This window comes from Caretta caretta, chromosome 10, assembly GCF_965140235.1.
Source record: "Caretta caretta isolate rCarCar2 chromosome 10, rCarCar1.hap1, whole genome shotgun sequence".
In the NCBI taxonomy this organism is placed as follows: Eukaryota; Metazoa; Chordata; order Testudines; family Cheloniidae; genus Caretta; species Caretta caretta.
In genome coordinates, this window is record NC_134215.1 from 50,241,063 (window position 1) to 50,257,780 (window position 16,718).

General features: G+C 50.4%; 1 protein-coding gene across 1 annotated transcript; it reads right to left on the reverse strand.

The window, feature by feature from the left end:
* Positions 1-400: 400 nt before the first annotated feature.
* ISL2 (ISL LIM homeobox 2) lies at positions 401-10,587 on the reverse strand. Its single transcript, XM_048867762.2, has 6 exons — positions 10,031-10,587; positions 9,072-9,261; positions 8,322-8,584; positions 4,552-4,835; positions 3,078-3,245; positions 401-1,231 (listed from the first exon to the last, which is right to left on the reverse strand). The coding sequence occupies exons 1-6, from the start codon at positions 10,086-10,088 to the stop codon at positions 1,115-1,117; spliced, it is 1,080 nt and encodes a 359-aa protein (XP_048723719.1). The 5' UTR covers positions 10,089-10,587; the 3' UTR covers positions 401-1,114.
* Between the last annotated feature and the right edge of the window lie 6,131 nt (positions 10,588-16,718).

A 16,718-nucleotide genomic window follows, 5' to 3' on the forward strand; every position in this document is an offset into this window, starting at 1 on the left:
ACAATCATTATTGGGGGTGGAGGGGAATTCGGCTTTTCCTTTGAATATCAATCAACATCTACACCAAGGTGTTTTTTAAAAATATACTTAAGAAAACAGTTATAAATAACGCAGTGCGATAAATAGCTCAGTCTTACTGGGAGCTCTTTTGCAACACGGATTCCTGCTGTTCCATGTATTCCTTTAAAGCCTCTGATACCATGACGGAAGAGGTCATTTATCTTGTTTCTAGTTTGACCAGTTTGATTCCGGATGGTCATTTCGAGCTGCAGATTTGTTTTCAAGGACGGCCCCTTAGAATGATTTCGGCAGAATTTTGACCCCTGGTTTCTCTTTACTCTCACCTGACAGAGCTGGTTAACAATACACACACGATGCAGCACTTTCCAATGAGGTTATTTTTTATTAAAATCAAAATATTAATTCCACTATTAACTGCTGCTCTGACAATAAATAACAATAACTTACTTTTGTTCTTTAAAGGCTCAAACAATCTGTCCTCCGTCCATAAGATAACTTAACATTTTCAATAAAAGTCTCATTTCCATATATATGTTTTCCAGCAATCATGCGGCTTGGGGGGAGGGGGTCCTCTCGCCCCACCCAAAACAGGACAAGGTTTCAAGTCAGGGATAATGCAGAGTATGGAATGAATTCACTCGTGTGATGCTGTGAGAGACACTGGGATGGAGATGACTACTCAAAAGACAACATCGAGCTGAGATGATTTAACTGGCTTCCAACCAGTCTTAGGAAGACACAAAAGATCCTTTTTTCTTCCAAAAAGGAAAACGAAACAAAAAAATGTACAAACTACCATTATACAGTAGGTGATCTGGGGGCTAATTTTAGAAAATCCAAGTTTGCTCTGGGAAAAAAAATCAGTTGGGAAAACAAGCTGGGGAGATGGGGGGGGGGGAGTTCTCTCCAGTCTGGTGAAGGCAGCTAGAATCCTGGTGCTTTTTGGCAGTCAAGACATATTTTTGTTTGGTTTTAAATAATATTATTATAAAAAGTTTTGTTTGGAGCTCTGGGCCAGCCTGAGGCCGGGCTTGTCTCATGCAGGGAGCAGGAGCATGCGAAAGTCCAAATCCGCCGGGGGTGTGTGCTTGTCTCACGTCTCCACAGGACTGGGTACCATGCTGTTGGGGGTGTCGGGTAACTGGGAAGACAAGGAGGTCACATCGCTGCCGGAAGAGTTACCCAAGGAGCCAGATTCGGAAAAGGATACCTGGGGGGGGGGGGAGAGGAAAGGGAGCGGGGAGATGGGTGAGAGCGATGTGGGCAGAATCCAGAGCCCCCAATCCCTGTCTTATCTCGACTGGGGGAAGCTTTTTTTTTTATCGTGTTAACCCCTTTTAATTAGACGCTGCTAAAAATAATATTCCAGCACCTAGTGCAAGGTAGGGTTTAAAAACTAGCTAAGATTCACCTGCAGCAGATAAGGGCTAAAACACAACATGCCCTGTGTCCTCCAGGGTTTGTGCATGTTTTAGTTCAAACATCTTTAAATAACACTTGTTCTAAACCTAGCCTCGATCTCCCCAAGCAGGGATGCCCCATGGCTAAAGAACCCCTCCCTCCTGTTCAGTTTCGTTAGAAGGTATTGCCACAAACACCTATTGTCAGGGGATGGCACCAGGGGAGCGACACGACCTGCAGAGCCCTTCATTACTCTTGCCCACATTCAAACCACAGCACCCCTCTGCCAGACGGAGCCTGTGCTGGCAAAATAAATCCCATCCTTAATACAAGGATACGACATGATCACCTATAGCTAAACAAACAAACCAAGCTGATGAGAACCCAGGCGTCCTAGAGAGAAGTTCCCTCCTCCTGGCGGAATGCTATTGGGCACTATGGAAAAAGATCTCCCCAGCTCAGCAGTGCTGCACGCTCCTCGTGCAACCCCCAGGGATTTCTTTGCAATGGGAAGAGGCTCTCCTGCCCATTAAGAAATCTGCTAGACTTTTCGAAGTTCATTTCAGACTAGGCAGTGGTCCAGTAGCAGTTGCGCAGTGCTGGGCTCCATATATCACCGGGTGATGTATGTGCAGCATATTTCATCAATGCGCTCTTCCAATGCTAGTAAATGATCGTTTAATTATTCATACAGCACTCCTGTCTCACTTTCCCATTATATTAACTAAACATAACACAAGATTAATTTTTGATTATCTACTAAAACATCGCAGTCCTATCGGAGGAGTACATTAACGGGGGGCTTCATCCGCTTCCTTTTCTAAGCCCGATTCTCCTCCACAAACACCCAGCTAAGAGAGAAGTTAACGCACCGGAACGGGAGTGTTAAAAACCAGAGAGCCCATGGGCCAGACCCTGGAAGCCTCACCAAAAATCTTGAGTCAGGATGTCAGGATCTGGCCCCTTGTAACTATTTACCAGCACATGGTCAATTACAAACCACTAGCTGATTTGTCCCGGGGAATGTCTCTCGCTTCCTTTTTCCAAATGCGATGGAACTGGACCTTTTGTTTTGTTCCTGTAAGGACACTTCCTATTCCCTTGCCAAAGCGTGCGGGGAACTGTTGAAATGGGCACGCACCAGGAACACGTCCCTGTGGCTAATCCCGTTTCTATCATTATTGGTCTCCTGGCCGCTTAACATTTATATTGCTCTGCTGTGGATCACAGCTCCTGCCCCAGGGAGCTTACAGTCTAAGTGGGGGGTTCCGTTGCTAATACAGCCTGTATTCAGGGGCTGCATTGGGCTGAGCTTCCATGGAAACGGCCCTTTTCTCTAATTCAAATCGAAATGTACCAAGGGAAATGGAAGTGTGGGTTGCTGAACCATTCCTCCTCCGGGCACAGGGTGACTGTCAACCCCCTCTTCCCTCCCCCCCCGGCCCCAATCGAGGCACAGGGATCCCGGATGCAGTTCGGCTCCTAACTTCTAGTGATGTCAGTGGGAGTTGGGAACCTTCACGGAGCTGGGCCGGGGTGACGCTCCGCGGATGACTTTACTCCCAGGAGGAGGAGGGTGATCACGGTCGGGGAGTAATAAATAAAGAGCAGGCGGAGGGGCCCTGCTCCCGCAGTGGAGCAGAGCGGCCGCTTACCAGCTGCTGGAAGGCAGGTTGGTCCAGGTCACTCTGCAATGCGAATTCACTGAGCGCTTTCCAAGGCGGCTGGTAGGTCTGGACCTCCACGGCGTTGCCTTGCACGGCGCTCTCATGGCGGATGGGGCTCCCGGCCACCAGAGGGGTCCCGGTCAGGCCCTGCAGACTCTAGAGGGGGAGATGAGCAGCAAAGCCTCAGGCCGGGCGGGCTCTGCGGTATCGGGCCGCGGCCCAGGGCATTGCAGGGGCAGCAGGAGTCAGCGCCAGGGCGCGGGTCGCCCAACGCATGAGCTGTCCGGCTTCCCTAAAACCCCGGCTGGCCTCCCCCTGGAGGCCACCCCAGCGCTGCGCTTCCCGGCTCCCTGGGCCCCGTGGACGTGTATTGCAGCGCCAGGTGCGGGGACCTGTTCGCCCTCCCGCGTGGAACCCTGCAACACCCTCCGCTCCACCGGCTGCTCGGGTCCGTGCGGCACGGCGGGGCTCGGGGCCCCAGGGCAGCAGGGCCCGCGCCTGTCGTTCTGCCTGATCCCAGCAGGAACGGGGTCAGAGAGTCACCCCCGGCCCCCGGCCCCCCCGGGTTTCGTTCCCAGTGCCTCCCCCGGGCTCTCCTGCAGTCTCACGGGCCCAAAGTGCCATCTCAGCCCGGGATTTCACTTGTACAAATTATTATTCGCTTGATGATTTAGCTGTAGCCGGGCACCCAAGAAGAAAAGGCTCAAACCCGTATCCGGGCTCTCCCAACAAGTTAAAAACAAGCCCGGAACGGTGGTTGTTTCAGCACCTAAGAGCACTTTCCCTTTGGGTTGAGCCTTATTGTGTGATCATTTTAAACAATGTCCCGAGTGCAAGAATGAAGTGGCTGTCACGCCAAAACAGCTTTCACGTAAACCCAAAATATCTTAAAGGGTCACGGCCGGGTTCATAATAACAATTCATGCGTTTTGAAAACTAAATCGATTTCTTTATGTTGCCAGCAAACCCGTAGATTATTAAAGCGGAACGATTTGTGTTGTTAAATCTGGATCGCGGGTCCCCATTCCCGCTGTTTGTTTACTCTGCACAGGTCTCTCAGACTAGTCCGTTTCACTTTTGGTTTCTGGTCAATTTGTAGCCAGTTTCACTTCTGGGGGTTGCAGATGCTGGCGGGGGGGAGGGGGCATTCATTTATTTAACACATCTTTACTATTGGGTTTTTGTTTTAAATGCACACAAACATTTCTGTGTAAACAGCCCAGGTCCCTGGGAGCTGATGTGTCCCGCACAAGGGAGCGTGCAGCAGAGGGGAGGTGCTGTCACGCACTCACACGGACATTTTCTTCACCAGGTATTTCCATGTGAGCAATATGGGGGGCGGGGGGGCACTGCGGGGAAATCAAGGGCCAGGGCCAGGAGTCCTCGGGCACTACAGGGAGAGCCGTTCCCTCCTGCAAAATGGCCCCTGCCCGGTGGGTGGAAAGAGGCGCCCTGCTCTTACTGTCTTGTCGCCGTGCTGCTGCTGCTGAAGCTGCTTCATGAGGATGGATTTCTTCTTGTCCTTGCAGCGCTTGTTCTGGAACCAGACCCGGATCACTCTGGGGCTCAGGCCGGTCATCTCCACCAGCTGCTCCTTCATCAGCGCGTCCGGCCGCGGGTTGGCCGCGTAGCAGGTCCGCAGCGTGTGCAGCTGCTTCTCGTTCAGCACCGTCCGGACGCGGGTGGTCTTCTCCGTCTGCTTGTGCACGTGGGGCCGGAGAGAGGGCTGGCGGCCGGGCACGGAGTCTGCAGCGGGGCGAGGGGGAACCGACCAACTCCAGTTAGCGCTGGGGTCTGAGCCACGTCCCGGGGCGCCCCCAGCCAGGCCGCCCCCCAGCCCCAGCCAGGCCGCGAAGGCAGCGTGCGGGTGGATTTCTAGTGATCTCTGGCCCGGCCTGTGTTCGTGGCGCAGAGAATCACAGGCAGGCACCCTCCCCTGCTGCAGTGAAGCCCTCCCCCCCGCAGGATAAACTCCGGGGGTCCCCGGGAAGGGGGTCCCTGCTAAGGGCTCGCCTGGAGCGAGAGGTTGCAGCTAAGCCCCTGCACTAAATGTGGCCTGGGAGATTAGCTTGCAGGGCCCAGGCCCAGCGCCCCTGAGCTGGTGCGGCCTGCGTCTCCTCTGAGATAAAAGGCCATTCCCACCCGCACCCCAAAGCCGGAGCTGCACCCCCTTCCAGCACAGCCAGGCAGGGAGCTGTACCAGCCACTCTGCGGCGGGGAAAGCGGTTCCTGCTTCCCCAGCCGGGTCTGCAACAGGGAGAATCGAATCACACACACTGCAAGGCGGGGATCCCGGGGCTCAGCCCAACAACCAAGAAGGAGGCAGTGCGGGGGGGGTCGGTACTTTACAGCCCCCCAGGCACTGTGGGAAGCTGCTGCCGCCACCCCAGAGACTGGCTCTGGCCGCTGGGGTTCTTGAAAGCAGGGCGAACAAATACAAATCAGGCAGGAGGAAAATCACCCGGAGACTCACTAACCCGGGGCCCCGAGCCAGAGCTGCCCCTGCACACAGCGGCTAGACCAGGCCCAGGCACCGCGCCGCTTCCCGACTGGGGAAATCGAGGAAGAAAGCGACTCTTTAGAGCAGGACATTTAATGGGGAAAGCCCGGGTTGGGGTTACAGGCTAGATAAATAAAACCCCGCCCCCCAAGATTAATTATTCCAAAACGGGCATTTTGCCCCTGAGTGGGATTTGACCTTTAGATTTTATATCAAGTGCAAATTACCCAGGGATCGAATCAGGGCCGGCCCCGCTCACCCAGCCACCCAAAGGGGCCCATTGCAGAGCGCAGGGGCCGGAGAACAGAGTTAAAAACCGTTCAATCAAACAGCCCACGAGAGCCTGCGGCGAACTGCCCAGCCCGGTGCACCGCAGCCAGGGAGGAGGAGAAGGAGCAGGAGCCGGATAATCAGGGAAAGAGCGTGCTGAAGTGCTAACTAGCTGGCAATTGTGACCCTGTCCATTAATCTCCGCGCTTCTTCCATGCCCTGGGAACTGTAGGCTCTGCACCGCTTTCCGCATGCGGGGTGGTACTCGGGAGTAAAAACCCTTAGCCGGGATTTCTAATCGAAAACGGTGCGAATGGGAGCACGTCTCACGCGGCAGACGGGAAGGAGTCAACACAAGAGCTTCCTTAATAATCAATAACCCGGGCGGTATAAAATCATCCCCAAAAGGGGAAACCCCGGCTTGCAGCGATCTTTTAACTAGTTAACTATAATGAGTCAACAATTGTAATTCAAAAACATCGTCAGCAGAGAGTATCCCCCGAAAGGACCAAGATCGAATCTTTGTCGAGACACAGCGGCATTACCGCCCTATAATCTCGATATGCACAGATCCTAAGCAGCCAGCACAAATCACCTACAAAGAGACAATCGGAACCAGGTCTTCCACCCTTTCTCCATCGGATCTCTGCTTCTTGCGGGCAGGGTTTGTTTTGTTTTTACCATTCATTCCCTTTTGATCAGAGGAATAATCTCGCTCCAGTTCGCTTCTTACTCAGTGTTGGTGTTAGGAGAGGTGGTTTGTTTTTGTTTTTTATTTTTGCAGCTCGATATTTTTAAAACCCACATGGTTTTGTTTCCGATGAGTGAAACCTCACCCTTCTTGAAACAAATACATGGCCTAGGCCAGCGGACGAGCGGACTGCAGTCGCAGGGTTATTATTCCCGGAGGAAAGGAGGGCAGCCTATGAAAGCAGAGATTGTGCATGGAAATATACCCCCATCCTAGCTGATTTTCTTCCCCCGAATGACAGAAAGCTGCCCCGGAGTGTTCAGTGACTGGCTGGAGATAATTGGGGAAGCAGCCCTGGCGCTCTCTCTCGATACTCACACCTTTCGATTTCTAGTCCCGTTCACACTGAACGCGCCAGGACCACTGCCGGGGCTGTCCCGCGGTTAGCGAGCGTTTCGCAGCCTGGTGCAGGGCAGTTCAGGGCGCCTCGGATGAATCCCCGTTTATTCCAAAACCTCCTAAACGCAGCCGTGGTTTGGACTTGTCTTCCCGCTCCTGTTTGCTCTCGTACACATTATGGGACTGGCTCTGGAGCTGGAGTTTCGGACCAAACGCTGCAGATCCATCTGTCGAGCTAGTCTCCTGGGCCAGAGCCCATCACCTTGTCTCTGAGCACCGCTGCCCTGGGGCTGGGCGCGAGCAGGGTTTGGACTTAGAGGATGAAGGCCGGTTATCGGAATGGCGCTGGCCCTCACCCCAAGGGGACAGCCAGCTCTCTAGCCTCCTGTCCTGGCTGTGGTTGAAATTCCCTCCCGTGCCTCCTGGAGCACCACAGGCAGATGGAGGTTAACCTCCACCCAACGTGCTATGGCTCCTACCGCCCGGTCCGCGGGCCTATGGCAAGGGGGGTTCTCTCCTCCTGTCCCTCGGCATCACTGCAGTGTCGAGAACAGGGTGTGTAGCCGCTCCCCGGCTCTGCCACGTCCCTCTCGCTTTTCCCACGAATCCGCTGCTGCTCCCTTGGGCAACCAGGGCGGCCACCGTCCCTCTCCCCGGCTCTACTGGCTGGCCTCATTGAGTCCCTCTTCCATCCCTCCCCAGGTGCGCTGTTTTTGTTTTTGTTTTGGCTGCAGCTACGTGTAGCTCAGTATTCAGCCGCCTGGACTGTACAATGCTCGCCCAGCCCTGTAACAACTCCGATTCCCTTCTCAGCCGCCTCCAGCCACCCCCGCTCTGCCCCTCGCCCAGTCTGCCTCTCCCGCTCCTCTTCTGGGTGTGTACAGAACCTCACATTTCCTTGGCAAGTGGCCTGTAACGTCCAGTCCCTCCCACTCCCCAGACGCAGAAGAAAGAGGCCTACATGAAGGAGATGGGGGGGGGGGGGGAAGAGGTTCCCAGCGTGGGGCCAGGTGGGAAACACTTCAAGACTGCAGAGTCTCTGGCCAGACTCTCTAGGCCTCCATAACTCAGCGCATCGTGGTGGAGATAACAGATGTATTTTCTGTAGCCCTATAAGAGGGACGACTAAAGATATAAATGTCCCTGCGGCGTTAATAGGCAGAGTCCGAGTTAGATAGAAAATTATTCATACATCTATTCATTATCCATTCACAGACACACAGCTCCAGCAGTTTGTACAGTGCATGGCATTTCCCCCCAGGGATAACAATACATGGCGTGTATGTGTCTAGACCCTGTATTTACTGAGCTAGCTGATGATCTCACACCCCCAGGTGGGCCCCAGCGCCCGGCAGATCTGTTGCTCCTTTACCTGATAGATGCAGGCCTCTGGTGCTCTGTAAATGGCCGGGGCTCCTGGGGCTATCCGCCGAGCTCCTATCCAGCAGCAGGCTGTGGTCGGCCCGGCAGAGCAGCTCGTGGTCCCGTAGAGAGAACTCATCCCCGGGCAGGAGCTGGCGGCTGCAGACGGAGCAGCGGAAACATTCGATGTGATACACGTTCTCCCGGGCTCTCATCACCAGATCACTGCTGCTGAATCCCACCTTGCACTTCGCACACTTTATGCCGAATAACCTGCCGAGAGAGAAAGGGCCATGAAGCCACTACACACTCACCCCACTGGTCCCAGCTCGCCCTCCCCAGTAACTAATTACCCCGGCGGAGAAACCCAGAGGGTCCCCTCTGCTCTCTTCCTAACAAATCTGACCCACTCATTTAATTCGAGAAGGGGGCTCTGGTTCAACAGGAAAATTTCCCCTTACCCACATTCTTCTGTAACAGGCATTAGGGAATGTGCAGCTCAATACTGCCTCTTGCTCGCCGACATGCTGGTTATTATTAATATTCTCGTTTGGTTGTATCAATCGTTAATAACTTCCTGTCTCCAAAGCCGAATAAACAGGAACATAATTTGTCCTGATCACAAAAGTATTGGCTCCCTCCTTTAGCAAGCAGGAGGAAGTGCGATTTCACAGATGGGGAGCTCTTGAAATTAGCTCTTAAGAAATGGGTCGGAGGAAAGTTGTTTTTTTTTAAATGGATAAAGAGCTTTTTGAATCACCTGATATAATCCCTTTTACAGTATGTCTTGCCATCTCTCACAAAACAAGTGCAGGTTTCATCCAAGTACTGGCTGCATTCAGCGCATTTGAGACATGCTGCATGCCACTCGAGGTCCGGGGAGACCTTCAGGATGTACTGGTCATGGATCTGACTCCCACAGCCCACACACATGGCAATTCCGGGCTTTTCTACCAGTGGAAATGAGCAGAGGAAATTTAGAACGTATACTGGAAGCATATCATTTCTAATCAGAACTGTCTCAAAGGACTGCAATCACAGAGGCATTCGTAATTAGGAGACAGTCTCTACTAATGTTCAGGCAATGGAAAGAAAGAAATAAAGAAAAAGAAGGTGAAATCGATAAACTGCAGCAGCTATCAGCTATTCTCCATATATATTGTGACTTTTACAGTCACTTGAACTGCAAGGAAATTCTACAGAGACAATTGGTAGGTGTAAATACTAGGATAAAGGTTGGAAAATATAGAACTGGAAGATAGTTAAACATAATGGAAAACCAGATGAACTTTATCTGCCGGTTATTTCATCTGCATTTATTCTACGTCTTATTTAAAAAAAAAAAAAAAACCTAGGCTCTGCTTTTCTTTTTTGCATTTTTCTTATTTTATATATTAATAATTAATGACGAATGCCTGAGCTATTAGAATAAAAGGCATTCAGAGCAAAACCCAACAAAACATTTGTTCTTTAAAAAGAAAAAAAAACACAACGAATTCTGCAGCCCGAGATCGTGACACAGCAAGATAAAATAGCTTTTAATTAAAAAAAAACAAAAAGCAACAGATTGTGAAAGAGCAAAAATAACCCTAGTTTAAAAAATGCACGATTTTATAATGTGCTCTAAAAGTATCTCTGTAAATAAACCACTTGTAGAATCAGCTTAAACGTTTCAAATAAAATATTTACAAGTATCATTCAGACCAAAGATCAACTTACTCTTGGAATGATCCCCCATAGCACCCAGAAAAGGATAATGAAAAATAATATCCACCATGCAGAAAGAGATGTGTGCAAAATGTTATGATGCAGAAGGAGCAGGCTGCCTGCCCAGTGCCTGCTGTTTGCTAACTAACTACTCCAGCCTGGAGGAGTTAGAAAGTGGAGCCTGCCCTGTCCCATACGCAGCATGACGTCAGCACGCATCAGCCCAAGGCCCAGCTCTGAGGAGGGAGGGAGGGAGCAGTGACTTCACCAGGCCGCCAGAGCAGCCCCCGGAGGCGATTGGCAGTGAGGGAGAGAGAGCGAATTGATTGGCCAGGAGTGAACAATGGAACGCGGAACGCCGTGCAACACACAAAGATTCTTTCTCGCTCAGGTTCCCCCACGCTTCAAGAAGCAGCAATTCCCTCACTGTTTACCTGGTCTGAGATTCCCTTCTAGCCCAGCAGCAACCACTCCTCCGATCTGCTTCAGAGCTTTCCATTCAAGAGGTGATTATTACACTTGTGTGAGAGCTGAAATCCAGACATGCCCCAGCCCTCACTCCTTTTGCAAGGAGACTTTCTCCTTTGGGGATTAATTACTAAAAATCTCCCTCTTGTGATGAAGTATGTTTCGCCTTGTGTTTAAATCAAACCAGCTCGCTCAAGTATTTTAAAATCTAATTCAAACGGTTTTATCTTAACATCCCAAGAATTACTTGGAGTTTATTTCAGTAACGCATTACTATACTATGTTAGTCTGTATTTGTTATTATGCTTTATGTACTATTTAAACCTATTTTATGTTGAGGTGCAAGACAAGTGCTTACAAAAGGTGTATCTGCATGTGATATTTACGTGTGAACCCTATTAATGTATTTGTTGGAGGGAAAAGAAAGGCATAAAAATTAGCTGGGAACTTGCTCTTGAAACTGACAGGAGCTTAATAAATATTTTACAGAGAATGATACATTGCACCTCTAATTTCATCCTACCTTGCACAACAAATTGTTTTAAATTTAGTTTCTTTCTCAAATCAAAGGTCGTCATAAAAAACTAACGACCATTGCAGCTGGTATTACCGTTGCTATCTTACTGATCCGTTATTCTTTCCCTTTTATTAACACCAATTTGTCATTAAAAATACATTTCTGATAGGAAGACCCTCTAATTTTTCATTCTGTTTTTAACATTTTGTTGTTTAATTGTATTAGTTGTAGAAATACCGATGGAGACGGTGATATGAGCCGCTATTTTAGCACATATTACTTGGGGCAGATTGGTTCATTGAAAAGCCTGTTGAACTGATTTTGTCTTGAGGAAATGTTTATGGTCTATATTGCAGTTTTCAGTCACGGTGCCTCTTGAGCAATTCATGACGGCAAACGATCATCAGAATGTATCAGCCCTTTCGGTGACTAGCTGCAAACGTGTGGCTCTCTTTTGATCTTTTAAAAGCCTCTCCCCAGAGGAAAGGGGGTGGGGGGAATGTGCCCTTAGAATGGGCTGAAAAGCTGCTTAAATAATCACAGGGCTGAACAGCCACAGTTCACAGCCCCACAGTTTCTGCACGGAGCCGCTTTTTTTTTTTTAACCTGCAACTTGGAAAAATCTTTGCATAAAAAAAGGAAACAAATATTAAAAGGGGCTTCTTAAAAAATCTTTTTTACTCTGATGAATTTCCATTCGCAACATCCCTCTATAATAAGCTGCCCTGTTTGCGGTTCAAAGAAGTATCCAATTGTTTATTTTGGGGGTCGACGGGACCACCCCACAGAAACCTGTTCCCGCGATCTTGGAGTTAATGTGGCTTGTCAGTCAGTGGACGTTTCACTGCCTTTCTGTTCTCTTTTCACGTTTAAACTCCCTTTACACGGTCCCCACTGTCTGATTTCCAAAGCAGGGTCCTGCATTTCACTCGGATAGAAGGACCTCTACTGGGAGAATGGCTAATCGGTTAAAACTTGTCGCCAGGCTTAATAAACCTCTAATCTTCAAGAAGGCGCACTGATGTAACATGAAATAATATTAATAATTCAGGACTGGAGCTCACAGGGCGAGGGTGTATTGCTTTAAGTGATCTGCTAGCAGGCCCATTCCATTGTTAATGCCCTTTTTAACTCGCTCCTGCCCGAACACTGTCATCCCCAACATTAATGGACCGGGCTTGCCAGGCTGCGGCACCCTTAAGGAACAGCCCGGCTAGTTAGCTGGCAGGTTGGGCAAGGTGCATGTTTCCCCTCCTGTACGGAACCGCTAGCGAGATCTGCAGTTTGGGGAAGGGAGATCAGTGTTCTTTCTGTCGCACTTCTGAACAAGCCAGGCTGGTGCCTTGATACAATGGTTGGTCCTACCCAGGAGCCGTGTCTGGGTTTGGGACGCTAGGCTGATGCCAGCTGGCAAACCCCGCGCTCGGTCTCCACGAGCAGAAGACTGACCATCCAGCTCCGCCAAAGCTAAAGATCTTTCAGCCGAGCCGCGTCCATCCCGTGGCCGCTCTGCGGCGCAGCCCCTCGGTGCCACCGAGTGCTATCGTGTATCGAAATGTGGCCGCTTACGTTGCCACAGAGATGATGAGTGAAAGTGTACCCAGGCCGTAAGGCAAAGGAGAGAGACTTGGGCAGGTTGGGGCGGACACGTTTGAAATGTGAAGGTCGCACGAGGTTTCAGTTCCCGCAAACACTTTGGAAGCTGGTTGCCCGCGGCCCTCCTTGGGAGGAGCTCAGAGGAGAGATGGCTCTGCCATGAGCCAGGCAAGCAGGCTGTGCCTCCCCACTACAGGCGCGTGGGTTGGGTTCTTGCTGCGATCCCTCATAAATGTAGACTCAGTTTGCCAGGCGTCGGGATGCCCAGTTTGGTCCGCGCCGAACCATTCATCTCTCCCTGAAAACATCATGATGCAGATATTTTCCCTCCTCGAATCACACATCACCCCCAGTTCCTGCCTTTTGAGATCGCCACAAAGGGGCGATTTCTGGGTGAAGTTAGCCCTTCCCCTGCCACATTTCCTCTGAAATTAATATTTCAAAAAATCCGCTACGCTTAAAATCAGGAATTATCCAAAAGAAACCCGGTCCGAGGGAGATGTGATGTAAAAACATCTCTTCACTCACACCTGGGCAAAAGTAACGGTACTCAAAACCAAAAAAGGGCAGGACCGGGCATCAGTAGTGAAAGGTGCCAGTCACCAGGACTTCGGGGTCTAAACAATTCAGGGGTGGGGTGAGGGAGTTGCCGGGCTTGTCGGTCGGAGCAGGTGAAGTGCATGTCGTTTTCCCCTTAGCTCGACACGAACCAGATAACAATGCTGGCCAAAGGCTGGTGCTGATCTTAGCTCAAGAGGCAGCCCACAGAACCACAGGTAAGAGCAGCGTGCGCTGGATTTTAATCTTCTTGCACACGTGTGTCTGTGTGTGTGACCCTGAGTCGGTGACAAAGCCGAGATAGCGGCTAGAGTCTGAAGATCAGCCAGCAGGTAAATCACCCGTCCAGCGTAGGGAGGTACCAACTCTTAGTGACAGAGCTTTGAGTTTGAGACGGACGGAGTTTCCCCTTGAGATACAAGACCCGAAGTAATCACACAACAGCGGTGAGTAAATAACTATACTAATAACTTATGGTCAGTAATAAATGGTAAAGATAATATACACATGATCGGCGTTTAAAACGCCAATAAATCAGCCACAACATGAATGCGAATAAGTAGCGATCCAACATTGCAAAGTCTAACTCATGGGGCAATTCTTACTCAAGGGTTAGTCTCACTTGCCTCAGTGGCCCCCAGTCCTGGTTTTGCAGGTGGGGCGCATATAGGTGCGTTGTAAGTTCCCAGCGCACAGTAACTAATTGCCGCCCCGGGAGGCAGGAAAGCTCCTACTTTGCAGCTGCGGGTAAGTGACTTGAGCCCGGCCCCTGGGACAGCCCGAATTCTGGCCTCCTGCTTCCCAGGCGGCTGCTTCACGAACTACAAACTTTGCTCCCTGTCTGTAAAACTCTGGGTGCCACATCCTCGTTTTCAGGGAAGTAAAACCATCACAGAGGCAGGCTGTCAGGTGCAAACAGGAACGTAAGAGCCCCCCTGACATTTCGGACTGAACGAACACCCTGGGGGGCCGGATTTCCCCAGCACTCACTGCTAATCCTTTCGGCTCTTTGGCATGCAGACCTGTACTGTGCTGTGGACCCGGAAAGGGAGGGAGGAAGATCTACAGAGTAGAATCGAAAGCCAACAGATCAATACTCTGCCCTCTGCCCACCCCACACTTTCCCAGCTCAAAGGGGTAGGTGGGAAACATAAGGCAAGTGATGGGTTTTTGCACAGTTCACGGTGTGATAGGCAGGCTGCTTCCTGAAGGAAACTCTGACCCTTTCACTTCAAGGAGAGAATTATTCGCTTTAACTGTTTGTCTTCTCCTAGTTACAAATGTTTCCAGTCAAAGGCTCGCTCAAAATCAGATCCGAACAAAGAGCCGGCCTGGACTGTGTAACAAATTGTTGCACACCGGGCAGTTCTCTTGAAAGGTAGAGTATTTGAAAATCAATCACAAGGGACAGGCTATGGCTGCGGCTGTTGTCTCTTCTCCTTTTTACATGAATGAGGTAATTGTTTCTTTGGGACATATTATTTATTCCAAAGGGGACTCGGAAGATCAACCAACAGAAATAATTGAGTAATGCTTTACAGCGGGCGTGACAGAGGGATCTTTACTAAAACCACAAACCGACTAGGGAGGAGAGAATTACCAAGTATCATTTTGCCTGATGTATTTGTCCCACCAGGGGATCGGGATAGGGACACAGAGCTGGAATGTAGATGTCACTGCACTTGTCAGCATCCGATGTAAATCACACAACAGAACACCCCATTGGAAAAAGGGTTGAAATTCAAAAAGTTGATTCTCTAGTTTCCCCAAGTCCTCAATGCAGCCCTGTAGTGAAATTGCCAAGTCACAACCGTCGCTTCTGTGCTGTGAATATGACGAGCTCATTCATGCACCCCAACCCAGCTCCACCCAGAGAAGGGGTCAGTGCGGGGTGTCACCCTTCCCCCCGCCCCCGGTCTGCCACAAAGGCATTAAAGCGTCCAAGCGAAGATCTAATCTTCCCCCCTCACTCTGGGCCCGAGTTTGTGGCACAAACAGGCACGCTGAAGTCAATGGAGGTTTATTATTCCGAAAAGGGACTAATTAGCCCTTGATTAGTTCTGAACCGCTACGGACCCACATGGAGCTGATGCCCAGGAGGGGATCTGTCCATGTTTCACTCCCTGGTTTGTTCTCCCTGAGAAGGCTAAATAATCACAGAGATAAATCAGTAGATCGATACAGAACGCAGTGATCGTACCCCGATTCGGGTTTATTGTCTCTGCCTGTTTCCCGTAGGTTGGTAGGCACGGATAGAAGGGGCAGGAGAAATCGTGGATGTTGCCGTATTGTTCGGATAGGCTGGAAACTGACACGCTCCAGCGGATACCAAGCGAGAGCCTCGGCGCTCTGGTGGCCGATGCGCTAAGCGGGGAGACACCAGCCGGGTTTCAGCCAGCGCCACCAGTCCCAGCCGAAAGCCCTGCGCAGCTACGGGGGGAGATTCATTTCCGTGCTGTCCATCCCGCTAATGACCTGACCACGCACAGGTGCTGGGCAGGTCCTGGCTGGCGGCTGATTTGGGCCGCTGTTGCTGTGGGTTTGGAGAAGTCGCTCTGCTGGCGAGAGAAGCAGGACTTCTTAGTAGAAGTGAGCTCCTCTGGGTGAGTGGCCACAACACCCCTGGGTTTACCCGCCCCAGGTTGCTGGCCAGCATCTCTTTGTGCGCATACATACACGTGTGTAGGCTAATTTCCCAGCCTTCTTCTTGAAGCTGGGCCCACTGGTGGGTTCCCGGGGGACTATCCCCGTCATGTTCCCTGCGCTAGAGGCCAGCCCGGTGTGTGGCGGTGGGGAGGCGATTTGCAATAGACGCGATTCCAGCTTGAATCAGGAAAAGCAGGGAGCAAGGGAAGCGAGTTACCCACAAAAACATTCAGACAGCAACTGCCACAGGTGGGGAAGCAAAACCAGCCTGGATTTCGAATGATAAACTTCACTTCTCATGACGTTCTATCTTGCTGAATGCGGGTCTGGTTCGGTTTGTGTGTGGGCAGGGACTCTCTTTGTTTCATTTGTTTGTACAGCGGCCCTAATCCCTGATTTGGGGCTCCTAGGAAAACTGCTCCTATTAAAAACCAGTTAAGAGGGCACACTCTGGGGTAGAACTTCATAACAGATCAGTCTCCCCAAATGAGCCTCTTAATCTAGTATGCTGGGTCCTGACCAAGCTAAACCCCTTTCTTTCCAGAGTAGACCACGGATGACTGGAAACATAAGAAAACTTTAGCTTGATGAATATCGAAAAAAGCATGAAAGGTTGGCAGCACTTGGATCTGAAATATTTGTTCCATGAGGGTTATTTTGGAAAGGTTCCCTCTGTCTATACATGAAAGAAAGTTTTACAACTAGTACCCAGGGAATGTCTTGAGAAGGCTGATCTTTTTCAGTATAAGGTGGGCCATGCTATACCTGACAACATCTTGCAGAAAATTCCTAATTACACAGAGAACAAGGAAGAAGTTTCTTCTTCAAGATAAATTGAGGCAGAAACAGGAAACTTTTTTTTTCCAAAGAGAGAGTTATATTTCAGCGGCAATAAAGATTTAGTGGATGGTTTCT

Coding starts and splice junctions, on each gene's coding strand:
- ISL2 (XM_048867762.2), bottom strand. CDS start 10,088: ATGGTGGATATTATTTTTCATTATCCTTTTCTGGGTGCTATGGGGGAT. Junction 9,262..10,030: donor TATGGGGGATCATTCCAAGA/GTAAGTTGATCT, acceptor TTCCACTGGTAG/AAAAGCCCGGAATTGCCATG. Junction 8,585..9,071: donor TGTAAAAGGGATTATATCAG/GTGATTCAAAAA, acceptor CTCTCTCGGCAG/GTTATTCGGCATAAAGTGTG.